Here is a 27,228-nt window from a genome sequence, read left to right as displayed (position 1 = left end):
TTTCTGAATGTCACTAGACAATTAAACTTTTATTGAAGCGTAAATTGTGGTACAGAAATACATTTCAACTGATTTAAGTCCAACACCAGTGAAAGGAGAAATTATGGCACCAAAACTTTCCCTCTTCTATCAAACCATGATTTAGATTATGATTCAATCTACATTTCTCTTTTCTAGGCTTTGTCCCATACAAATTTGTGCAGTTTTTCAACATCAGAATTCTTAATTCTATTAGGAAAAAAAAACAAAACAAACAAAAAAAACCCACAGACCTCAAGTCAACGAATCTATTGGGATACTGTTTACGAACAAAGTCCACCTTAAGCATTGGTCCTTAAAACAGAGCTCCTCAAAATATTAGGTGCTGTGCTCATTACAGAATCAAACTTACACACTGACTGAAAACTTCAATGAAATTTTCAATCAACAACATGCTTCAAATAAAAGTCAAACAGTGTTCCAACCACTTGATTTCAAACCAAGTAGATTTTAGGTTTAGAAACACTAAAAAAAGGTGTTTCATTTATAAATACGGAAGGAACAAAAACATCACTGCATCAATCCAGAAATTATCAAAATATTTAGAGGACAAGAAATATAAAATTTAGTCAACTTTGCTGTTTTCTCAGTTCCTTAAAATCCCAGAGTATCTGCAAATATAGCTAAAAGGTACCAACTCTTGAAAGCCTATATTACTAGTCATTTCTCATTGAGTATTTTGGAATTTTATTTATGTTCTACTTATTTATTCATGTATTCTACTTTATGATGTTTATCTGAATAATCTGGACAAATTCTCATTCTGGGCAGTCATTCATTTCATCCTATGAATGCCATGGTGAGGGAAACACTGTAGGTTAGAGGAACAGATGAAGTCAGAACACACATGCATCACAGTCACACAGAACTTTAAGTCACAAGATGGAAAAGACATTGACTCTGCTTTGGATCAAAGTTTATAGAACACTACTTAATGGAAACTAGTGGAAACGGCTGCTAAAGGAAAAGTTAAGGTGAATGATCCAAGCTGACTTGATTTACTGAATCCAGAAAAAAATTATGCTAAATCTCTCTGGTAATTAACTAAATAAAAAATCATTTTATACTACTACTTAGTAGGTTAGTAAAGGCGTGCTACTCATTAGACGCTAATCTCATTTACTGAGGAACACAGAATTGTATGTTTTCCACAGTTCAGCCAGTACACCCTAATCTCAATCTACAACTCTGGGTCTTCCCTGCTAATCAACTATTTTTCAAAAGAGCACATTACAATAAAAGAGAGGCTAAATTCCCATGCCCTTTAAATATTAAGCCTAGGGACCATCTCCTCCATTCCCCATCTGGGGTATAGAATTAGTATATAAACCCACAGTGTTAACAGTGTATTGCTTTATTTGGGGTCTTGAGGGAGACACCAGGGAGAGGGAAGAAATCAAAGGACTATAAATGCAGGGTCCAATAATGTTAAAATAGTAAATATGCAAAATGAGTAACTGGAATCATTTTCTTAAGGACTCAACTCATAGAAGAAAAACTTTAATTGCTGTTTCAAAAAACATCAGTATGAAGTAGAAATTGGTTTCAATAACATTAGTAAAGAATATGTTCTAGAAAGTGGAGGTAACTGGATGTAAAATTCTGGCAGCAATTTAATAGAACAGTCCCAGAGGGTTAGGCTGAGGCCAACACCTAATGAGGACGAAAGCCTTGTCTGTGGGGAATTTTGGATGATACTTGGAGAAATATTACACTGTGCATAAACCAAATTGAGTTGCTTTCACAAGTGTTGTAAAGTTTCATATAGTAAAAGGTTTTTTCTACATGCACTTCAATTTCACAGCAAGAGTGGCAGAGAATACCTAAACACAGAAGAGAGCATTCATGCAAGATATCTAACTCCTTGATATAATAATGCATACAATTCAAAATGATTACACTATCATTACATCTAGGGCTTTCTGCAACTACACAGTGGTGGTTATGGAAAGCACTGCCCCCAGCATCGACATCTAGAAAGCATCCACCACCTTCTACATGTGTTCTCTTTTTGCGTTTTTTCTTCATTTTTCTTAATCAACTCTGCTGTTGTTGCTGCTTCTTAGCAAAACTGGTAAAAACAAAATTGTAATCATTGAACATAGCACTCTGGCAATCAAGACGCTTAAAACCTTCAATCTTCTGAGGCGAAGCAAGCACTGTGCGACATTTAGAACTCTGGGGGAAAAAATTAAATAACCATTAGTGTTTGCAATCCAGAGAAGTATTTTCAACCAAAACAGTTAAGTGACAGACTTTTATCTTAATGAAACTAAGGCATTTGAGTTATTTTAGCTGCCTTCTTATGTGCTGGAGGGACCAGGGCTTCTTATAGTTCCTCCCACCAGGCCTGTCAATAGCAAGACAGAAGGAACCCATCAATTTGGCTAGATAGAAAACAAGGACTGATATAGGTCTAATGAAACAAAGCTTCTCAGCTACCAGTAACCTCAAACAGTATTACTTCTGGATATCTGAGTGGCTGGTATATGTGCTATCTTAGAATACATCTTAGGCCTCAGTCTCATTTCCTTTAGATTTTAAAAACCAAATTACCTGATTAAAAATAAAAGATAAAATTACCTGATTAACAAACAAGGTGGTCACAAATTTTCCTGGCTTGAAGACTTCTACAACTTTCCTGATCAGGTCATCATAGGAGGTCTGACTTAAGTTTGTTTCAAAGCTAACATAAGAAAATTCTGGTTCTGGAGTGATGTGAATAGTCCAATAAGTTCCCTGAGAGAAACAGTTCACAGTGTTAAGAATGGAAAGACTATTACACATTTAAATATTTAAATAATTATTGAAGCAATATATATAACTACTCACATCCGATTTCATTCCATTCATTGAATACCCACAAGGATTGAACATTGTGGCATCAATGACAGAACCTGGTATCAGGTCACGAATTCCACTCTCCTGGGGGGAAAAAAGACCGAGTTTAACAAAGGTTTGACAAATAAACTTCAAATGAGTTCAAAATTTAGTCCCAGGATGGGAGGAGGGAGAGGACCAGGAATAATAACTAACTGGTGCTAGGCTTAACCCTTGGGTGACGAAATACTCTGTACGACAAACCCCCATGACACAAGTTTACCAACGTAACAAACTTGCACTTGTAACCCTGAACTTAAAGAATGAAAAATAAAATTTAGTCCCCATGCAGAAAAATCCAGCAACAATTATTACTAAAAATGCTTACACGAGTGACATCCTTTGCAGTAACACCATCTTTCATGTAGAACTGGTCCATAACTGCTGGGTCAAGCTCACTCATCAGAATTTCCAAGGTTTGATCTGGCTGACTGATTACCCGACTCTCTGGGAAATCCAGAGTATATAAGTACCTAAATAAAAGTTAAAAATGTTCCTAAAAATGACAATTGGCAGTTTAAATTAAATCTTACATAGGACAACAAAAATCCACAAAATTGTACTAAACATACCAACAGTCAGAATTCATACGTCCCATACAATATGCTGCTCCATCTGTTGAGGGAAGAGAACACAAAATAAATATAACACATCCATTTAATAGGATGGTTTGTTACTATCCTTCCATAATAAGCAGAATGATACTATTTGCCACTTATTAGAAATGTCATCCATGAGTGGACCGGGCATAGTAGCTCATGCCTATAATCCCACCCCTTCTGGGGGAGGCCAAGGTGGGCAAATCACTTGAGGTCAGGAGTTCGAGACCAGCCTGGCCAACATGATGAAACCCCGTTGCTACTAAAAATACAAAAATTAGCTGGGCGTGTTGGCACACGCCTATAATCCCAGCTACTTGGGAGGCTGAGGCAGGAGAACTGCTTGAATCCGGGAGGTGGAGGTTGCAGTGAGCCAAGATCATGCAACTCCACTCCAGCCTGGGCGACAGAGTGACACACTGTCTCAAGAAAAAAGAAGAAATGTCATCAGTGAAAGGAAAGGAAACAGTAGGTGAATTCCCAGATAAGGAGAATTGACTGACTTGATGGATATTTGCACTAAACACCCAACACTCTGATTAGCCTGATTTGGTTTCATATTAGTAGATGTGCTAAGTTCGATTTTCATGCTTGTAAGCGACTTTGTGCAAAGTTACTAAATTATCTTAGGTTTTCAGCCTTATCTAGGAAGTAAGGATGTTATCAGATAACCTTTAGTTCCCTGACCTCTATAAATAAAAGCTTAGTAAAAGGATGAAAGAAACCCTTACCAATTTCATTCAGGAAACACTACTTTACACTGTGCAATTTCAAAAAGCCAGGTCAATTGTTATATAAAATGCTGGAGCAGAGCACTAGGCATTTTTCTGGAGGGAATCATATAACCTTGTTCATATTGTCAAAGGACATTATGATCTATAGGTTAAGAACCACTGAGGCTAGAGGACTGCTACAGGCCAGGAGTTTAAGACCAGCCTAGGCAACATAGCGAGACTCCATCTCTATTAAATATTTAATAAAAATTAGCTGGGTGCTTGAACTCAAGAGTTTGACATTGCAGTGAACTATAATGATGCCAATGCTCTCCAGCCTGGGAGACAGAATGAGAGTTTGTCTCAAACAAACAAAAACGCAAAAAGAACCAGAGTGAGACACAAAATAGAGTGACTGGCCAGATGAAGATGAACTCTCTCTATGCTATATGAAAAACCAGAGGTGGCAGGTGATCAATTCTACATTTTAAAATTCCATCCGTTAAACACCACTGATTTATGACGCACAATTATTTTTACAAGTGCATGTGTATACATAATTTGTAATAAGCTATCTGTTCATCTCTCTTAACTAAAAATATTTTACCTGATATTTTAATGCTCTTTATAAATTCTGCATATTTTGAATTACAGGTTATATAAAGATCACTACTGTACTCCTAAAACACCCAAGTCAAAGTAAATACAGATCAGGTGCAGTAACTCACACCTGTAATCCTAGCACTTTGGGAGATCAAGGCAGGTGGATCCCTTGAGTCCAGGAGTTCAAGACCGGCTTGGGCAAACATGGCAAAACCTTGTCTCTACTAAAAATTTAGGAAAAAAAAAAAAAATATATATATATATATATATAGCGCCAGGTGTGGTGGTGCGCACCTGTAGCCCCAGCTACTTGGGAGGCTGAGGTGGGAGGACCACTTGAGCCTGGGATGTTGAGGCTGCAGTGAGCTATGATCACACCACTGTACCAGCATGGGTGACAGAATGAGACCCCCGTCTAAAACAAACCAAAAAACCCATAGGGAAAGCAAATATGAGTGTATGTAGAGTGCTATATCTGCATGCATATGCTCTCATATAGAAAGATCTCTGAGAGGTTGCACATTCTATCTTTAAGAAGACAACAGGTTTAGATTTTATTTAAACTTACTTGGGAAAATTGCATTAAGAAACTCTATTTCTTCCTGGAAATTCCGGTGTGGGTACCCTTGGTGAGAAGGCTTCATGAAATTCTTACGAGAATAAAAGAAGCTCTTTATTAAAAAAGAAAAAGAAGAAAAAAAAAAGATAACTTTTAGCTGTAGAATTCTATCACTTTTCGAAGCTAATCAACTATTTCCCATCCCACATACCAAAACTCGGCAAAATCAAAACTCAAATATTTTAGCTGGGCATGGTAGCATATGTCTGTAGGTTCTACTATTGGGAGGGTGAGGCAGGAGGATCACTTGGTCCAGGAGTCCAGCCTGTACAACATACTGAGGCCCCATCTCTCCCTCCCTCTTTTTTTTTTTTTTTTTTTTTTAAAAAAAAAAGCCCAGTCTAGGCATGATGGGTCATAACAACTATTAACACCAAGTATATTCCTTTCTAGAACAGTAGTTTCTAAACTGGGCTTATTAATAGTCATGTAAGCAAAAATTTGGGGGAAATAACATATTAGTTTTAAGCATCAGTGATCCAAAATTAAGCACACATTGCTTTAGATTTCTTACAAGGATCAATTCACAACAACAAAAACTGTACTAATGACAATCCATCCTTTCCTTATGAAGTTAAAGATTAAAACTCAGGCCGGGTGCAGTGACTCACGCCTGCAATCCCAACACTTTAGGAGGCTGAGGCGGGTGGATCACCTGAGGTCAGGAGTTATGAGACCAGCCTGGCCAACATGGTGAAACACCGTCTCTACTAAAAATACAAAAAATTTAGCCAGGCGTGGTGGTGGGCGCCTGTAATCCCAGCTACTTGGGAGGCTGAGGCAGGAGAATCGCTTGAACCTGGGAGGTGCAGATTGCAGTGAGCTGAGATTGTGCCATTGCACTCCAGCCTGGGAAACTAGAGCGAAACTCCATCTCAAAAAAATAAAAAATAAAATAAAATGTGACAACCACTAATCAGAAAATTATACTCTAGGTAAAAACACCTTAGTTATTGAAGAGTATGAGAATTTAACTCAATACTGACTGTTGCTCTTCGACCTCACTCATTATAAAGACTGAAAATTTCGGTAATGACATTTTGCTTTTCCTTCTTACCATTTCTCTATTATTATAAGTAACCATGTTAAGAAATTAACTACTGGAAGTGTCTGGCTTCTTCATTTCTTTCTCCCACTTGAATTTCATCCTAACTCATTCTCTGCTTCTTTCATATTTTCTGTGTTCTTGAGAATCAGATCTCTTTCTAAGGTATGAACACCTTACCACGTGTTTACATGCATTGTAACAAAGGCAGTAAGTATTTAAATTTATTTACTTTGCATATTACAGGATAAGAACTCTTAACATTTATGCCTGAAAAAATATATAAAAGTTTGCTACTTACTTGAATTGAGTCAAACCCACTGTAATCCCTAGCAAGCTTCAACAGGGGAACCAGTGCTTTCAGCAAGAGGGTGGTACCACATGTCTTCAAAATGAAACGTCTCTTGGAGACAAACATGCTACTCTCACTGCAGTTGAAAAAAGTCACAATATTATAACAATACTAATATACTACTGAGGGTGCAATCAACCAATTTAATTATTTACAATTTCAGCTAGTATTTTTAATATTAGGATCTCAAGGAAGCAAGTTACACACTATTCTTTTTTCTAGTATACAAAACATCCCCAGGGCTTGGCACATGGTAAGCATTTTCATAAACATTAGTATACTTATAATATAAACTTAGTTTTAAAAAAAAAAAAAAGAGAGACACCAGGCATGGTGGCTCACACCTGTAATCCCAGCACTTTAGGAGGCCGAGGTGGGTGGATCACGAGGTCAGGAGTTCAAGACCAGCCTGACCAAGATGGCGAAACCCCGTCTCTACTAAAAATACAAAAATTAGCCAGGCACGGTGGCAGGTGCCTGTAATACCAGCTACTTGGGAGGCTGAGGCAAGAGAATTGCTTGAACCTGGGCGGCAGAGGTTGCAGTGAGATGAGATTGCGCCACTGTACTTCAGCCTGGACAGAGTGAGACTCTGTCTCAGGGGGTAAAAAAGAAAAAAAGAAAGAAAGAGAAAAAAAAAAAAAAAACAAGGGTGGGGGGGCTGTTTAGTCCAGTATCTCCCTGCAAGGTCCATCACAATATATACACAATATATACTATAAACATTCATTCAAAGTATTTATTGAATAAATTAACTCTGCAACTATAAAAAAGGTGATGAGCTTTTATATACCAATTAGACAACTGTATTTGTATAGCAAAGCTAACTTTCTCTTTGCCTGAACTTCTGATTAAGAGGTACTTCTTTATTAAGTGGGAGGAAAAGATGGCAACTATCTGGTGAGGTTTCAAAACCTACATCCTAGAAACATCCATGTTACACTAAACGTTTCCTTTTATACCATATTCTTAAAAATAATGTAAAAAAAGGCGGAGTGCGGTGGCTCACGTGTATAATCCCAGCACTTTGGGAGGCCGAGGCGGGTGGATCACCTGAGGTCAGCAGTTCAAGACCAGCCTGGCCAACATGATGAAACCCCGTCTCTACTAAAAATACAAAAATTAGCCATGTGTGATGGAGGGTGCCTGTAATCCCAGCTACTTAGGAGGCTTAGGCAGGAAAATTGCTTGAATCAGGGAGGCGGTGGTTGCAGTGAGCTGAGATCATGCCACTGCACTCCAGCCTGGGTGACTGAGTGAAACTAAGTCTCAAAAAACCAAACCAAACAAAAAAACCCAGAACTACAACTGAGAGGAACTTATTGTTTCACATTATGATTAGGACTGAAATGAGCTACCTAACACTTGTTTCACAGGACTTACCTGAGTACATAAGCTTCCTGCTTGTCAGTTTTTGTCACACTTATGATTGAACATTGCACATCCTTCAAAAGTACGTCCCACTCAGATCTATCATTTAACAAAAAAAATTATGATTAATCCACAACAGTACCCACCTACTCATAAAAATTACAAAGCTCACACTTTTTCCCATGAAGAGATCACATTTTTAATTAATATTGTATACCAACATTTAGTTTCTTTCAAAATAATCTATATCGACATATCCAGATAAATGACAGGTATATTATGCTATATATGAAAAAAAAAAGGTCATTATACTATGTATTTACAAATTACTAAAAGAAAAATAGGCAAAAAAATGTTCAAAGGTCCATAAACCAAGGTAAACCATTAACTCATCAATGATTATAGAAATTCAATGGGATACTTTGTCTCTAAAATGTGCAGATTTTTAACCTTAAGAAACACTTAAAAAAAAAGAGCATAATTTTACCAATCTAATTGGCATAGAGATTTAAAAGCCTGTCTAACTGTCTGGACAGAGTGAGTGATGTTACCCTTATAGCACTTACAAAAAACTGGAATTACTTTGCCAATTATAAGCACACCTAGAAGACTTTGGGAATACTACACAGCTCTCCAAATGCAATGAGAAAGCCCATTTAGCAGGAAATGTGTAGTACAAGCAACCATAGCAATGGAGGTCATATGGACATGAAGAAACTTGCCTGAGATAGAATTAGGAAAGTATTGATTCTTTCATCAGTGTGCCCATTATAAAAAGACAATGTAATTCCATGGAACAGCTTAACATGACCAGATATTATTATTTTTTGAGACAGGGTCTCACTCTGTCGCCCAGGCTGGAGTGCAGTGGTGCAATCACAGCTCACTTCAACCTTGACCTCCCAGGCTCAAGCAATTTTCTTGCCTCAGTCTCTCAGGTAACCAGAACCACAAGCGTGTGCCACCATGCTTAGTTGTTTGCCAGAAATACTTTCTAGGCCGGGCACGGTGGCTCACACCTGTAATCCCAGCACTTTGGAAGGCCAAGGCAGGTGGATCACTTGAGGTCAGGAGTTTGAGACCAGGTATGGTGGTGGGTGCTTATAATCTCAGCTACTCAGGAGGCTGAGGCAGGAGAATCGCCTGTAATCCTAGCACTTTGGGATTGGGATGGCTTGAGCTCAGGAGTTTGAGACCAACCTGGGCGATAGAGCAATACTCTAGGTCTTTAAAAAAAAAAAAGAAGAAAAATTTTTAAGCCCCATGATATCTGATAGGCCATTGCTCTATAACTCACAAAAATGGCAAATCTTTTTTTTTTTTTTTTGAGACTGAGTCTTGCTCTACCACCCAGGCTGGAGTCTAGTGGCAAGATCTCTGTTCACTGCAACCTCCACCTCCCAAGCAGCTGGGATTACAGGCACGCACCACCACGCCTGGCTAATTTTAATTTTTGTATTTTTAGTGGTGACAGGGTTTCACCATGTTGGCCAGGCTGGTCTCGTACTACTGACCTCAGGTGATCCGCCTGCCTCGGCCTCCCAAAGTGCTAGGATTACAAGCGTGAGCCACTGTGCCCAGCTGGCAAATCATTTGTTAACCAGGTAAGAACGTCTGAGTGAAATCCAACAGCAAAATGTTTTACTCGTTCGTATTAAAAAGCAAGCACACCACCAAACAAGCCTGCTAGAATTTTGTGTGTGTCTCACTATTTTGCTATAAGAAACTGTTACTGACCCATCTGTGTACCAATACCCATCCAAAAATATTTAATGTGTTAGGCTTGCTAATGATTACAGAGCTTTCCTGTATTTGACTATAACATGACTAAACAACTTTTTAAAAAGAGCTATTAAAAAAATTAAGGTTCTTTTAAAAAGGTGCTAACAATTTGTTCATATATGCAAAGAATACATATGCGGGACATATACTGTGATAACCCTTGAAATTACCCCTGGCTTGTGTGGTGGCACACGCCTGTAATCTCAGCTACTCAGGAGGCTGAGGCAGAAGAATCACTTGAAGGTGGAGGGTGCAGTGAGCTGACATCTTGTCACTGCATACCAGCCCGGGAAACAGAGGGAGACTCCGTCTCAAAAACAAAAAACAAAAAAAAACTTGGCCAGGCACAGTGGCTCACGCCTGTAATCCCAGCACTCTGGGGGGCTGAGGCGCGTGGATAACCGGAGGTCAGGAGTTTGAGATCAGCCTGGCCAACGTGTTGAAACCCCGTCTCTACTAAAAATACAAAAATTAGTTGGGCATGGTGGCGGGCACCTATAATCCCAGCTACTCCAGAGGCTGAGGCAGGAGACTGAACGCGGAGATGGAGGTTGCAGTGAGCCAAGATCACACCACTGCATTCCAGCCTGGGCGATAAAAGTGAAACTCCATCTCAAAAAAATAAACAAATTTTACTCGTGGGAATGAAATCCTGCTTCACTTGACTAAGATAAATTTACAAAATCCTTGCAAAAATTATCTACTATTAAGACTCCCATTCCTGAATATGAAGGTAAATAAAAATACCAACTATGATTTAAGTATTTGAAGCATTAAAATTTCAGATTTTTAAAGAGCTTATCTAATTCAGGTCCATCAATAATGCTACCTGCTTAAGTCATCACCTACTGACTTCCCACTATAACTTACCATTCTTGCACATGTTCTTTTTTACCCACTGGATGGACTAACAAATCCCACCCTCCCTTTCTCAGTTATACTCACCATTTCTATTAAGACTTTTAACAACAGGGTCCCTGGCTGAACCAAAAAATGTAACAATCTTTTCCTTTCTTATTTTTGTTTTCTCTTTTTTAAAAGGCTGTTGTGGTCAGGCACTGTGGTTCAGAGAGGCCAAGAAGGAAGGATCACAAGGCCAGAAGTTCAACACCAGCCTGGGCAACACAGCAATAGCCAGTCTCTTAAAAAGAAAGAAGGCAGCTGGGAGTGGTGGTGTAGGCCTGTAGTCCCAGCTACTCAGTAGGCTGATGTGGGAAGTTTGCTTGAGCCCAGGAGGTGGAGGGTGCAATGAACCATGATTATACCACTACACTCCAGCCAGGGCAACAGAGCAAGACCCTCTGTTAAAATAAAAAGTATTCACCCTTACAACTTGTAGCACAGATACTTTAAAATCGTGGTCCATGTCACCTTGAGGTTGGTGTCTGCTGTTTTTTCCTTCGAGATGTTAAGATTTTCCTGGTTTTGGGTATGTCAACTAATTTAGGATTGCATCCTGGATATTTTGACATGTTACATCATTCTAGGTCTTGATTTTTAAAAACGTTTAGCAGACAATCTGGTTTGGTTCAGGCTTCAAGTTTTTACTCAACATTTGTAGGTTGTGTTATGGTTCCAATGTCAGGCTCGTTATGAACTCCTTTGCTATGCTATTTGCATCTGTCCCACTTATTTGCCACCCAATGGCCAGGCTGGCCCTGGGGAGGCAGCCTATCCTGTATTTTAGTTTTTAAACCTCTGATATGCTGTTTAGGGTCAGATCCATGCAAAATGGCTAAGGAACGTTCATATAAAACTTCATAGGTTTACTTTTCTTCAACTCTCCATAATCTCTCTGACAATGCCTGACTCACATAGGGGATAGGGGAAGGACTCTTCTTCATCCACTGTCTATAAAAACAGGGCTTAGGCCAGACGTGACGGTTCACGCCTGTAATCGCAGCACTTTGGGAGGCCAAGGCGGGCGGATCACGAGGTCAGGAGATGGAGACCATCCTGGCTATACGGTGAAATCCTGTCTCTACCAAAACCACAAAAAATTAGCCAGGCGTGGAGGCGGGCACCTGTAGTCCTAGCTACTCCGGAGGCTGAGGCAGGAGAATAGCATGGAGGCAGAAGAATTGTGTGAACCTGGGAGATGGAGCTTGCAAGTGAGCCAAGATCGCGCCACTGTACTCCAGCCTGGGCAACAGAGCAAGACTCTGTCTCAAAAACAAATAAACAAACAAACAAAAAACGATTCCCTTCTCTTGTCGTTTCAGGTATCTGCCTAACTGCCACAGCTGCTAAAGGCCTACAAGGGGGTTGGGGCAGAACAGAACAAAACAAAAGCAAAAAGGAGATTTCCTCCACTCTGACTCAAAGGGGCCTCTCTTTCTTTCTTTGCAGATCAGAACTAGAGAGCCTTTCTTGGAACTATTTTTGCCCGCCCGTACTGTTCAGTTTTGGGTTTCTGGCAAGCCCAGGAGAAATCAGTGAGGAGATACCAAACGGGGAAAAAAAACAGGAAATTAGTGGTTCAGTGGAATTTAAAGTTCTGGCTTTCTTCTCCATTCCACCTGCTAAAGTTTACTTCTCAGAGTCTTTGAATAGCTGCTCAACAAGGCATTCTGTCCAGGGTTTATTAATTGCATTTTAATAAAAGAAGACAGTGTAGCATGCTTCTTCTGTAATGGCAGAAAGAAATAACCTTTTGTTTTTTGAGCCAATCTCACTGTCACCCAGGCTGGAGAACAATGGCACAATCACAGCTCACTGGAGCTTTGGCCTCCCAGACTCAAAGAGATCCTCCCTTCTCAGCCTCCCAAGTAGCTGGGACCACAGGCATGTATCACTACACCTTACTAATATATTTTTAAATTTTTTGTAGAGATGAAGTCTCCCTATATTGCCCAGGTTTGTCTCAAATTTCTGGGCTTATGAAATCCTCCCACCCCAGCCTCCCAAAGTGCTAGGATTATAGGCACGTGCCAACCCATCTGGCTTCAAAATGCTCTTATACTCATTCATCAACAGTTAATAAAATTCTCCATCCAAACCTTTCCTCAACTAATAGTAATGCTCTACTAGTCAGAATTTTTCAATCATAGTATCAAAGAAAGCAATTACTTTAAGCACCCTAGGACAAACAGTTAAACTGTCTATCAACCTAGTGATGATAAAGGCATATCTTACCAGAGTTGCCAGGCTCAAGAAAAATAAATCAGAGGGCAAGATAGATGAAAGAAAAATGAAAAAGTCAATACAATGCTATATGTGTACATAAAAGAGGTGAAAAACTCTGCAACAGCTGAAAATTTCAGCACAAATTATTTCTATCATATTTCTGTGGGAAAAAATGGCCTGCTTTTGTAAATAAAGCTCTACTGGAACCTAGCCACACCCATTCATTTATACATTGACTATGGTTATTTTCTCCCTATAAGGGCAGAGATGAGTAGTTGCAACACAGACTGTCTGCCTTGCAAAATTTAAAATTTACTCTCTAGCCCTTTACAGAAAGTTTGCTGACTATTGTTTTGGAGGAAAGGTTTTCAGTGGTCTGCTTTCTGATCAAATTAACGATGGAAAAGACAAAGTGCTTTATACAGTCGACAGAGCCATTTTCTAAATCAGGTTGCAGTGAGCCAAGATCACGCCACCGCACTCCAGTCTGGGTGACACAGTGAGACTGTGTCAAAAGAAAAAAAAAAAAAAGATAGCATTAAGCTAGAATTTTTTATCAGGCTCAGCAGTGGTGGTGGTCTCATCTCTGCTTCATTCCCAAGCATACTATGCACTGAGATTTTGAAACACTAGTCTATTATAAACTGTTTACAAAACTCATCTATATTTGGCAATTCTTACAGAGTTCAATAAATCAAATTGATGGATATAAAGCAGAATCGAGAGAGAAGCAAGACAGCTAGATAATTTTGGGATTTATTCATATTACAGATCACATAATACTGATCTAGTCATTAGAAATTATTATAAAGCTATTCAAGCACAATTTTTTTTTTTTTTTTTTTTTGAGATGGAGTCTTGTTCTGTCACCTAGGCTGGAGTGCAATGGCACGCTATCAGCTCACTGCAAACTCCACCTCCCAGGTTCAAGCAAGTCTCTTGCCCCAGCCTCCTGGGTAGTTGGGATTACAGGCATCTGCCACCATGCACGGCTAATTTATTTTTGTATTTTCAGTAGAGAAGGCGTTTCACTATGTTGGCCAGGCTGGTCTCAAACTCCTGACCTCAAGCGATCCACCCACCTCAGCCTCCCAAAGTGCTGGGATTTGGGATTACAGGCAAGTGCACATAGCTCAAAGCACACAATTCTTAGGTGCTTATAAAACACAAAGAAATATGTAGATTGAGTATTTCCCTGATTTGAATTCCTTTTTCTCATCTTAAATGCCACTTCTGGCCGGGCGTGGTGGCTCAAGCCTGTAATCCCAGCACTTTGGGAGGCCGAGGCAGGCGGATCATGAGGTCAGGAGATCGAGACCATCCTGGCTAACACGGTGAAACCCCGTCTCTATTAAAAAATACAAAAAACTAGCCGGGCGAGGTGGCGGGCGCCTGTAGTCCCAGCTACTCGGGAGGCTGAGGCAGGAGAATGGCGTGAACCCGGGAGGCGGAGCTTGCAGTGAGCTGAGATCTGACCACTGCACTCCAGCCTGGGCAACAGAGCGAGACTCCATCTCAAAAAAAAAAAAAAAAAAAAAGCCACTTCTTTCATCTAATTCATTGGTTCTCAACTTGTGATAATTTTGTCACCCAGGAGACATGCAGCAACATTTGGAGACTTTTTTTTTTTTTAATCACAACTGGGGTGGTAGTGGTGTTGCCAGCATGTAGAGGACAGAGGCCAGGGATGCTGCTACACACGGTATAATTAACAGGATAGTCACTGACAACAGTGAATTATCTGAACCAAAATGTCAAGAATGCTGAGGTTGAGATACCCTAATTTCACTTAAAGAGTAGGTACTAAAATATAATCAGAGATCATGATAAATGATCCCAAAGAAATAGATATTCTATATTAATAACAGCACATGAATTGTATGTCTGAAAAACAACACTTCAGTGGCATGCCACATTTTATATTTAAAATGTTTTCTTAGAGGCTGAGATCTAATAAAAATAGAACTTAGGAATGTTTACAGGGACAAGATAATTATAACAAGACTTCTCTATGCTGCCTGATTAAAGGCATTTTGGGAGCCCAAGGCAGGCAGATCACTTGAGGTCAGGAGTTCAAGACCAGCCTGACCAACATAACAAAACCCCATCTCTACTAAAAATACCAAAATTAGCCAGGTGTGGTGGCACAGACCTGTAGTCCCAGCTACTCGGGAGGCTGAGGCAGGAGAATCGCTTGAACCCAGGAGGCGGAGGTTGCAGTGTGCCAAAATCACACCACTGCACTCTAGCCTGGGAGACAGCAAGACAAGCATGTCTCAAAACAAGTAGTAAATGACTGAGGTCAAGTATCTTGAACAAGAGTCCCAAGACTACATAACAGGGAAAAACAGTCTCTTCCACAAATGGTGCTGGGAAAAATGGATGTCCACATGCAAACAAAATTAAGTTGGACTCTTACCTTACATCATAAACAAAAATTAACTCAAAATGGATCAAGGACCTAAACATTAAGAGGAAATAAAACTCCTAGAAGAATACATAGGGTAAACGCTTCAGGCATTACATTTGACAATGATTTCTTGGATATGACATACAACAAAATCAAAAACAGACAAATGGAGCTTGAAAACCTAAAATGTAAAAATTTCTATACAACAAAAGAAATGAGTGAAAAGACAACCTACAGAATAAAATACTTGCAAGTCACCTCATAAGGGGTCAATATCCAAAATAAAAGAAACACCTACACACAACTCAACAACAAAAAAAAGTGATTAAAAAATGGACAAAGGGACCAGGGGCGATGGCTCAATCACTTGGAAGTCAGGAGTTCGAGACCAGCCTGGTCAACATGGCAAAACCCTGTCTTTTACTAAAAACACAAAAATTAGCCAGGCATGGTGGTGCATACCTGTAGTACCAGCTATTAGGGAGGCTGAGACAGTAGAATCGCTTGAACCTGGGAGGAGGAGGTTACAGTGAGCTGAGATGTGACCACTGCACTCTAGCCTGGGTGACTAAGAGTGTCCAAAAAAAAAAAAAAAAGACAAAGGACTTAAATATAGAAGGAACCCATTAGTGCAGGGTTATGCTCTAATCACCTGAAAAATGACTACATAGATCCTATTTCCATATCCAGTTAGGTCAGACACTTTCTGAGGATGATGCCTGGAAATTTTTATTTGAAAAGCTTCCAGGTCATTAGATTACTCATTACTTTCTAATGTAAAACTAGCTAGTTTCAGAGTTCAGGTAATTTATCCAAAGTCACTGCAGCTTCCCAATTCTGAGCTTACTTCATATTTTTAGGTCTGTTTTAGAGACTCTCATTACAGTACATTCATCAGGGTGCCTCTACCCCAGGTAGTAAGCAGTCTTTAGGTCAAAGGCATCCTAAAACCATATTATTCTTGAGTAAAGCTAGACTGACCAGAAGTTAGATTCTGAGGATGCCTTCCTGGGGCAGTGAATTCAGATACCCTGAGAAATAAGCCTCCTCCTTTTGTTCAAAGATATGAACCTAGAATGCAGCCACACTATTTTAATCACATTATTGTTTCTCTGTCTCAAATTTTTACCCCAAATCGAGATACTCCTCTCAGTTTTCTGCTACTTTCAACATGCGCTTCTTAAAGATACATGGTTTGTAAACAACAGTTGAAATCTTTTTGTTGTTGTTGAGACAGGGTTTTTCACTCTGTCACCCAGATGGAGCGCACTGGTGCAATCTCATTTTGCTGCAGCCTCAATCCCCCAATGGCTCAAAAAATCTTCCCATCTCAGCCTCCTGGGTGGCTGGGACTGCAGACACGCACCAGGATGGACCAGCATGCCCAGATAATTTTTTTTTGTAGAGTCAGGATTTCACTATGTTGCCCAGACTGGTCTCAAACTCCTTGACCTCTCAGAGTGCTGGGATTAGACATGAGCCACCAAGCCCAGCCCCGAAACCTTTTTGAAACTGCTGGGAGGAATGTAACGAGAAGCTTAATTCTTTAGTAGGAAGCATTTTTACCCTGAAACATTACACTAAAAGGTTTTTTGGCAATGGGTTGTAAATTTCTGCAATGTAAATTATTGATAGTGCAATAATACTGCATAATGACGTAGTCAAAGAAGGCATGAGTTTGGGGAAAGTTAAGCTGAGGTATGACTATCTTTGCAACTGCCCCAATCCTTTACTAAAAATTATGTTTTAGTTTATAAAATCTGAGTAAAGCACAGAATAGGATTTCCAGTCCTGAAAAAACCACTTTTCTCAGCAAAATTTTCTATTTTCTAACAGATTTCCTCCTTACTACTCTCATCCTCCCTAAAAGTGCCATTTCTTATAAAAGGCTTTTGTTACAGCACTTTGATTCAACAACTAAACCATTTTTAAACGGTCACTGATTTTTATTCAACATCCCTAAAATCTGAAAAATTAAAGAAAACTGCAGGTTACCCCTAAGAAACTGCCTCTCCCTTAATTGTCCTTTATTCATCTGGGTATACCTGGTCTGCTGCTTTTCTCCAACAGTAGTGTTTAACCCAAGCTATATCATATAAGATTTTTCTTTGTTAAATTTCTCAGTATTACATAATTTGTTCACTTATTAAGATAAATTATCTTAAATGGTCTACAAGAGGAAAGCAGTGTTTAGTAAAAAGGTGTATATTCAGAAAGGATTCTAGCTTAACTTGGCATTAAAGCTTGCACTGATGAGCCAAGTTTGTTTAAAGTGAATTCTATTCCCTCACACCACACACAAAATCAATTCCAGATGGATTGCAGATCTAAATATGAAAGGTAAATATCGTGTAGGAGAAAAAAATATTTCAGACTTTGGGATGAGCAAACTGAGAGAAGTATGTCGTTTCCCAGAAGAATGTGTGAAAAAGGTTGGATATTTTCTCCCTTGAATTATGTAGAACACTCCAGTGAAACCATCTGGGCCTGGATGATTGACTGATTCAAGTTATTTAGGTGTTGTTCTAGGACTATTTTAGGTTCTCTATTTCTTCTTGCGTTAGTTTTGGAAAGCTATTTTTCCAGGAATTTTTTCTCCCTAATATCTTTATCTTGTTATCCTTGTCTTTAGCATCAACACTAATGCTCTCTCTGGATATTTAAGCCTCTCACTCTCTTAATCCTTTCTATGTCCGTATGTTTATTATGCTTTATAAACAAATTTGTTTAATTCAGCCTGTTCATCTTTTAACCCACTTTTAGTTTATTCGCATCTTAATGGAGCCCAAGAGGTCAAGGCTGCAGTGAGCCATGATCGTGCCACTGCACTCCAGCCTGGGCTATAGAGGGATCCTGTCTTTAGTACTGCATATAAAATATTAACCTATTTATTCTTCACAACTTCCATGAGCTATATACCATTATTGTCTCCATTTTAAAGATGAGGAAACAGCTCACACAGCTATTAAATGCTGTTTGAATTCAAATCTTGTTATTCCAGAGGCTGTGCATTTAATCATGTCATTTGAGTAAAACGCGTCATGCTTTATTCTTCTAGATAACCGATTATCCTTCCCTGGGGTCTCTGGGACTGGGCCCATGTCCCTACAGACCAGACTCCATCAACGATACTCTCTTTGCTAGGCTGTTGATTTTAGGTGATCCAACGAACACCTACTATTTCAAGCTTTTTTAACATCCCGGTAAATAACCTAACCACTTGAGTGGTCGCTGAAAAATGTTCCTACGAAGGTTACCAGGGGACCTTAGTTAAATCAATAGATTTTTCCGTTCTTGCTTAACTTGCTTTATCTACAACAGTTACAATGTGGCAGTATACTACCAGTAGTTGTTCAATGAATGTTACATGCCCACAAAATGGATGGCACTAAATCATGAACTCTACAGGGAATATTTTGTCCTTCAAAGTTCAACTTTGGCCATGATTTTAAGAGCCACACTGGAGCAGTAAAACAATTTGGGCTGATCAAAGTACAAAGTAAAAAGGATTCTTAAACATTTAAAGAAAGCAGGCTGCTTTGTTAAAAGCCTCTTCCCCCTCTCCACTTTGACTCAGGAAGCTCTAAACAGCCAAACCGCCAAGAACTTGGGGAGAACAAAACCTTCTTCCCTTTATTAAGAACATGTACTTACTATTATTTAAGGGCTCAAACATTTAAAAAGCCAAAGTGACAATTTCTGCTATTCGTTTTCTAGAACTGTTCTTACCCATTAGTTCTTCCTTGCCAAGATTTTCTAGGTTAATTATCCTGATCACAATCGTTTTTACCAAACACCTATCACAAATACCAGCCTTCTCATTTGTGAAATGAAGGAAATACTAAGCTTCTCCATGACCAAAGTCTGCTTCCTATAATCTGCACGTGAGCCTGGCACGTAGCAAGCGCTATTGACATTTTAAGTGTCACACGAAGCTTGAAAAATGAGATGTGTGACATATTAGCTATCACTAGTAGTTTTTTTCTACAACAGAATCGTTCAAGATATACTGCTAGAAACTGGGTTTCCCATCGTGCCTTAAAGTCTCGGTAGCACGTGTCTGCCTGGAGTCCCTTTTCCAGTTGCTTTTTGTCAAGGGACAGCTCCGAGATTAGCTAACATTCCTAAAACGCCCATTGGCCCACACCCTGGGGCCAGGCTCTCAGTCGGGCCCAGGAGCCCATTGGTCGCCGCCTCTCAATGAAGCTGGCCACGCCGGTTACTCCGCAGCACGGCCATTCTAGCCGCACTTGTGCGCAGAGGAGCCGGGGATCCGGTGGCAGGGCCTAGGAAGGCCATGGGTGGCCACCGGTGCGACCGCAGCCGGGAACAAGGCCCAAGCATCCACGGGATCTCTGGGCTTTTATTTAAGTATGGATTTCCACAGCAATACCAACTAACACGCCTCTTCGGCGCGCAGTCCAAGTATGTCTCGCGTGACGGCCGGCAGTAGGAGTGGGCCCCAGATTCCTTTGCTCAAGCTTAAGGCATTAGAGGCATTATGTCCTGGGGCAGGCGGGCCTCCCTCCACCCGCACCTCTCCCGCCGGCTCCGTAGCAGGTTACACAACCCAAGGTCAAGAGACTGGGGAGCAGCCCTCGGCGGGCTCAGCGGCCGTGTCGAGGGCGGCCCCGGGGAGTGCTCCGTTTGCCCAGCCGCCCCGAAAAGGCTCTGGCGCAGAGCACGTTAGGGCAGCGGTGGGGCCCCGCCACTGCGACACAACTGCTCCCGCCCAATCCCCGCCGTCCGAGCGCCACATGCTGCCCGCGGCCACCGCGGGTGGGAGGCCTGTTCGCCAGCCCCTCAGACAAGGCCGGGAGGGCCCCTCCTGTCCGCGCCCGCGGCAAGAACGAGCGCCGCTCCCGCCCTCCATTCCCCGAAGCGGGCACGCCCGAATTAGCGCCTGACTAAGTCCGCCGAGCCACACCTGCCGGAGGCAACCCGCGCAGGCGCCCCCGACCCCCACCTGAGGCCCCTGCAGCCAACTACTACGGAGAGGAACGTCGGGAGGCGCGGGCCGCAAAACCACCCCGGGCCGCGCCTCCCGCCGCCCAGCGCGGGACTTTACCTGAGCACGCGGCCGCGCCGGCCTCCTCCCCTCCCCCAGGACAGTGCCAGGCGCGGCAACCACCGCGGGAGAAGCCGGCTCCGGCCCGCGTGGACACGGCCGCTCTCCCCCAAACCGCGAACCTTCTAAGGCCGCCGAAGCGACCCCCGGCCGCAGACCTGCCCCCACCTAAAGGCTGAGGGAACTCGGGCCCCGCCCGTGGCTGGTGCCTCGGCGGCGGCGACAGTCCCCAGGCCCGGATGTCAGCGAGCGCCCCGGGGACCCACCTTGGGATAGTGCGAAGATCCCCAGATCCTTGGTTTGCCTCGGGCTGCTGCCGGGAGAACCAAACCTCCAGCAGCTTCTCGGTCCCTTCGAAAAAATGTGCAGCTTCCATCACCGTGAGACTAGCGAACAACCAACAACCACAGAAAATCAACTAAATTAAACCTCTTCTCCCGCCGCTGCCGCCGCCGCTGCGGATTGTTCCAGCTGTGTTACTAAAGTTCAGGTTCCTTTTTTTTTTTGCTATAATTTTATATTAACTTTTTTTAAAAAAAGGACTAATAAAATTTTCCCGGCTTTGTGTGAGCGAAAGTTGAACGTAAGTCTTTTGGAAATAGAGGCAGATACAGTTCAGTCTCTTGTAGTCCGCTGCTTTCCCGTTAGAGAGAGTAGAGCGAGCGCTAGCTAATGTCGCCGGCCATACTGTGTAAGCGAGAGCGCTGCGTGAGCACCGCGCTTATATATCCCGGCTCCCCCAAAAGACCAGGAAGTGACGTATCGTCCCACCTCCACGGCCCATAGCTGCCGCCGCCTGTCAATCACTAGCGGCCGAGTGGCGGCTGGCTGGCCGAGGGCCTGGCGGAGAGCGCGGGGAGCTGCCCCCTGCGCTGCGGCTCGGGCTCTGGCCGGCTCTTGAGTGGTAGTCTTTGCTGTGATGTCCAGCTGGGGACTGGAAACCTCGGATCGAATGCAGAGTGGGTGGGGAGAGCGGGAACCGAATGAGGAAAGGCTGTGCAGAGCTGTTTAGAAAAAAAAATGATTAGCAGAAAACATGGGTGGGTCCTTAGCGGTGTTGGCGGGGTTCAGCGGGGACGGTGGCCAGCGCTAGGTTGGCGTGGTCTTTCGATCTTGTGCAGTTCACCGCGACTGCTGAGGTACTTGGCCATTCTTTAAAGTGTGTTTTCCCAAGGCGAACGCAGCCAGGCGTTAAAACTAAACATTTGTCCGTGACGCGCACGTTGCCAGGGGTCGAATTAGAAGGCGCTTTAATTCTGCTCACGCCTTGGCTGACGTGCGAATGAATGCAGTCCTCGGCTGGTTTATACAATAGCCAGAAGCATTGTCTTCTCATTTCAGAAGAGAAAAGCAACGTGGCGCCCAGCCTTGGAGGGCTCCGGCTCTACCCACCTCCCGCCGTGTGGCTCGCCATGCCTCCGAATTGGCTGAGCACAGCAGCCGCCGGGAAGCACTGGCAACTCCGTTGCTCCATTAGCTCAACTGGTGGGAATTTATTCAGCAAAACTACTTCTAGAAACTGAATGTGTTAAATATAATCTGAAATTTGATCATGTTTTTCTTTGAATTTTATCAAGCTGATGTATTAATTGATGGAGGTTCTCCTTACCCCCAAAATTTACAGTGCTGTCTTCTCATGTGCTTAAGAAGGATTTACCTGGAAATTAATATAACAGGGATTCCAGAGCTATCACTAGTGGTAATTTAACGAACTATCAGTCTAATATTTTATAAATATTAAGTATAAAATAGTCGTCAAGCCACGGTCAAACAGTTTAACCTCAGATGGCAAAATTGTGGTAACAAAGTTGTGACTTTTACTTGGAAATATGGGAGGAAAAAACCCAAGCTGACATAAAAATTGCTATTGTCGCAAGACAAAAAGACTTTTCGCTATCATCCTTAGAAAAAAACTTTCCCCAAAGTGAAGTAAGATGATGTCAGCATGAAAAATCCACTGAAAAAGACATGGTTTGGGTTTGCACTCTAGATACCCTGCAGAATAGCACTTGTCTTACAAGAACATGGATTCACGTGTCTCCATGAAACCTGTTGAAAGAAGCTATGTTGTGAGCTAGGTACATACACTACTCTTGCCATGTTTTGTTTGTTTGAGACGGAGTCTCACTCTGTGGCCCAGGCTGGAGTTCAGTGGCGTGATCTCGGCTCACTGCAACCTCTACCTCCTGGGTTCAAGCGATTCTCCTGCCTCAGCTGGGATTACAGGTGCATGCCACCATGCCCAACCAATTTTTGTATTTTAGTAGAGAGGAGGTTTCACCATGTTTGCCAGGCTGGTCTCGAACTCCTGACCTCAGGTGATCTGGCTACCTCGGCCTCCCAAAGTGCTGGGAGGCCACCGCGCCCAGCCCTCTTGCCGTGTTTTATAAGCATCCAACTCAAACTGCGGATTGGGACAAAAGATAATAAATGTTGCTTATTTTATAATGATAAAAGAATGTGGTTACTCTACTTGGAATAAAGATAAAAGAAGTATTTCTGTGTTTTACAAGCTATTCAATTATTTGATGGTTGCTTATTGAAGAATCTGTCTACTAAACCACCTCAAACACTAATTGTGGTATAAACATAATTTGGCTTATAATTGCTTATAATTAGTTGCTTCTCAACTACTATTATGCTTTTTTCCCAGTGCAATTTAAGTTAATATAAAAGTGCCAAGAATCTTGGCAAAGTAAATCCTTGTTAATTTGATACAGGATAATTTAAATAGAGTCTACCAACTGGATTCATCCTTTGTCAAATATATCATTTTTCTTGTTATCTTGAAGCTCAAAATTCCTTGTATACTCTGGTTTCTCTTCGGATCATAGAAATAATAAAAATAAAAATCCCTTGTACTAAGTTGGTTAATCTTTGCTTAAATATTTTCCTGAACTCAATATGTCAAAAATACATTTATCATTATTTCTAAAATGATTTCCTTTCTCAGCCCCATTTCTATCAATAGTGACCATTTTTTCCCCACACTTCTAGTTTTTTAAACATGCCTTGGCTGGACGCAGTGGCTCATGCCTGTAATCCGAGCACTTTGGGAGGCAGGTAGATCACCTGAGGTCGGGAGTTTGAGACCAGCGTGACCAACATGGAGAAACCTCGTTTCCACTAAAATTACAAAATTAGCCAGGCATGGTGGCACATGCCTGTAATCCCAGCTACTAGGGAGGGTGAGGCGGGAGAATCGCTTGAACCTGGGAGGTGAAGGTTGCAGTGAGCCGAGATCGCACCATTACACTCTAGCCTGGGCAACAAGAGCGAAACTCCATCCCAAAATAAATAAATAAATATAAATAAATAAATAAATAAATAAAAATAAAAATGCCTCATTGGCTATAGCACTTTGCACACAAAACACTTACTTAAAGGACTCCCATTCACTAGGCCTTCTTAAGATACCTCTGATTTTACTCCTTCCCTTTATTCTCTTTGGTAATCATTCCTAGTAAGATCTTACTCAAATTTTAAAAAATCCTTACTTGACCCCACTTCTACCTTCAGCTATCACCCAATTTCTCTGCTTCCCTTAACAGCAAAACTCCCTAAAAGATGTAAAGACATGTCTATACTTGTGGTCCCTACCTCCTCATCTCTCCTTCAAATTCTCCAGATGGGTGTTTATTCCTAGCACTTGACTGAAATGGCACTTCTCAAAGCCCACTCCTTGCCAAAGCCAGTGGTTGCCAAAGTCATTGAGACCAGTAAATGGTCTCAATCCCCATTTACTCAATCTTTCAATAGCTTGTGACACAATTAACTATGCCTGCCTTCTAGAAGCAAGTCTCCAGTCTTTCCTGACATCTCTCTTTTTTGGTTTTCCTTGGAATTTTCTTCCCAATGCTTCAGTGCTCTTGGCTATGCCTCTGCCCTCTTTTCTACATACATTTTCTCCCTAGATGACCTACATCATCCAGTCTATGGCTTTATGACCCGCTCATAATATTAATGATTTTCAAATTCATATCTCCAGCCCAGACATCTTCCTTGAATTTCAGACCTTTGAGACACTTGCCTGACTACTTGAATGCCTAACAAGCACATAGAAGCTAACATTACTAGAAAAGAGCTGTTCACGGCAAAATCTGCCTCCTCCCCACAAAAGCAAAAACAAATTAACAAAAACTCAGCTGTCCTCAACTCAAGCTTCCCGCTGACCTCTTTGTCTCCACTCTTATCTCTTCTTACCTCTTTATGGTCCACTCTTTACACAACAAATCACCTCGTTAAATAGCAGTTGCTTAAACTCAGAATCATCAATGATTCCACTCTTTCCTGCATTGTCCTACATCCAACTCATAATTAGCCTTGTTGATATTTCTAAAACATTTCAAGAATTTGTTCTCTCTACCTTCATTTATACCACCATCCTAGTTCAGAGCACAAAATTAGCTCCCCTGAACTATGACTGTAGCTTTCTAACTATAGTAGTGTTTGTCTTCACTTTGCCACCTCACTTGATTTAACACAGAGCAGCTAGAGTGATTGTTTTTTGTTTTCATTTTTTAAAATGTCTCCATAGCCCAAGATGGAATGATGTTTTTAAAACATAAGCCCAATTATGACACTTATTAAAATTCTCCAGTGGTTTCCCATTACACTTAAAATAAAAATTTCTTACCCTGGCCTTCAAATCCTTATGTGATTTGATCCTGAATTAATTATCCTCCAACCTCATCTCTACCATTCACTCTCTGTACTCCATCCATACTGACCTGTCTCCCTTTAGGTCATTTTCATTTATCTAAAATGCTCTTTCTTTCCCTTTTGGTATGGCTTGTTCATTCTTGTCATTTACATCTTAGCTTAAATGTTGCCTCTTCTGAAAAGTCACTAAGCTACTATAGCAAAGAGATCCCCAAATACAATAACTCAAAGATTAAGGTTTATTTCTCTCTCACATAACAGTACAGAGGTAGGCAGGTAGTCAAGGGTCAGTGGGCAGCTCTGTTCCATGAGATCATTCAGGGAACCAGGTTCCTTCTAACCCATTTTGACCATAGAGTAAAATCTTTATTCTCATTATTGAAGCTGACTTAATCTGTCCACAGTCTAGCCTGGAAGAAGAGGAAAAAAAGAAAGGGACAAAAACTACTTTCCTTATAAAAACAAGATATGGAAACTTTTTTTGTTGTTTTTATTTTGAGACAGGGTCTCACTCTGTCACCCAGGCTGGGGTGCAGTGGCTCCATCTTGACTCACTGCAGCCTCAACTTCCCTGGGCTCAAGTGATCCTCCCACCTCAGCCTCCCACGTAACTGGGACTACAGGCAAGCGCCACCATGCCTGGCTAATTTTCATATTTTTAGTAGAGACTAGGTTTCACCATGTTCCCCAGGCTGGTCTTGAACTCCTGGACTGATGATCTGCCCACCTCAGCCTCCCAGAGTGCTGGCATTACAAGCATGAGCCACCATACCTGGCCTTAGATTCAATTTAAAGTGACCAAGTAGTATGCTGGAACTGGCTTCCTACTGTTTGTGAGAGCTAATCGTTACACTCTCAGAAATTTGGGGAGTCAGTTGACATCACAGTGGTGGTTTGAAATTAGCCATGTTGTGACTATTTACATCAGTGAAATTGGCAAACTATAATCAGGGTTCTCCATACCCTCAGCTGGGTGATTGTTAAACACCGGTTGTTAAATGTTTACCAGCGTTCCTCTGGTTTCACAAATCTGTCACATTGATGGTGTTGAAAACATGGTTTTCTTGGCCAGGCACAGTGGCTAATGCCTGTAATCCCATCCCTTTGAGAGGCTGAGGCGGGAGGATTGCTTTAAGCCCAGGAGTTCAAGACTAGCCTGGGTAACATAGTAAGACCCCCATCTCTATTTAAAAAAGAAGAAAGAAAAAGAAAACATGATTTTCTCTAATGTCAATGCAAGTTTTACTGCCCAAGGCTGTTATGGGACTTCAGAGACTGTAAGTGAGAAAAGTGTTTTAGAAACTGTAGGCCGAGTGCGGTGGCTCATACTTGTAATCCCAGCACTTTGGGAGGCCAAGACTGGTGGATCACCTGAGGTCGGGAGTTCGAGACCAGCCTGACCAACATGGAGAAACCCTGTCTCTACTAAAAATACAAAATCAGCCGGGCGTGGTGGAACATGCCTGTAATCCCAGCTACTCGGGAGGCTGAGGCAGGAGAATCACTTGAACCCAGCAGGCGGAGGTTGCGGTGAGCATCTTGGTGAGCATCGGTGAGCATCGTGCCATTGCATTCCAGCCTGGGCAACAAGAGTGAAACTGTGTCTCAAAAAAAGAAGAAGAAGAAAAAAAGAAACTGTAAAACAACATGTGAAGATACAGTATTGTTACTGCAAAATACAGAAGAAATAGAAGCTAAAGTAATGGAGAAAGAAACAACACGGTAATGCCTCAGATTACATTGAATTACATTAATTTTGTTTTGTTTTTTTGAGACAGAGTTTCTTGTTGCCCAGGCTGGAGTGCAATAGCATGATCTGGCTTACTGCAACCTCTGCCTCCCAGGTTCAAGCGATTCTGAAGCTTCAGCTTCTGGAGTAGCTGGGACTGCAGGCACCTGCCAACATGCCTGGCTAATTTTTGTATTTTTAGTAGAGATGGGATTTCGCCATGTTGACCA

At 41.6% G+C, this 27,228-nt stretch overlaps 1 protein-coding gene across 1 annotated transcript; it reads right to left on the bottom strand.

Annotated features, from left to right (window-relative positions):
- Window positions 1-21,304, bottom strand: AMD1 (adenosylmethionine decarboxylase 1). Its single transcript, XM_008007313.3, has 9 exons — window positions 20,874-21,304; window positions 8,234-8,320; window positions 6,800-6,926; window positions 5,403-5,505; window positions 3,492-3,534; window positions 3,248-3,392; window positions 2,872-2,964; window positions 2,623-2,778; window positions 1-2,217 (listed from the first exon to the last, which is right to left on the bottom strand). The coding sequence occupies exons 1-9, from the start codon at window positions 20,981-20,983 to the stop codon at window positions 2,077-2,079; spliced, it is 1,005 nt and encodes a 334-aa protein (XP_008005504.1). The 5' UTR covers window positions 20,984-21,304; the 3' UTR covers window positions 1-2,076.
- Window positions 21,305-27,228: the final 5,924 nt, after the last annotated feature.

Source organism: Chlorocebus sabaeus, chromosome 13, assembly GCF_047675955.1.
Source record: "Chlorocebus sabaeus isolate Y175 chromosome 13, mChlSab1.0.hap1, whole genome shotgun sequence".
Taxonomy (NCBI): domain Eukaryota; kingdom Metazoa; phylum Chordata; class Mammalia; order Primates; family Cercopithecidae; genus Chlorocebus; species Chlorocebus sabaeus.
The sequence above is the reverse complement of the archived record's forward strand: the minus strand, read 5'-3'. Positions and strand labels throughout refer to the sequence as shown.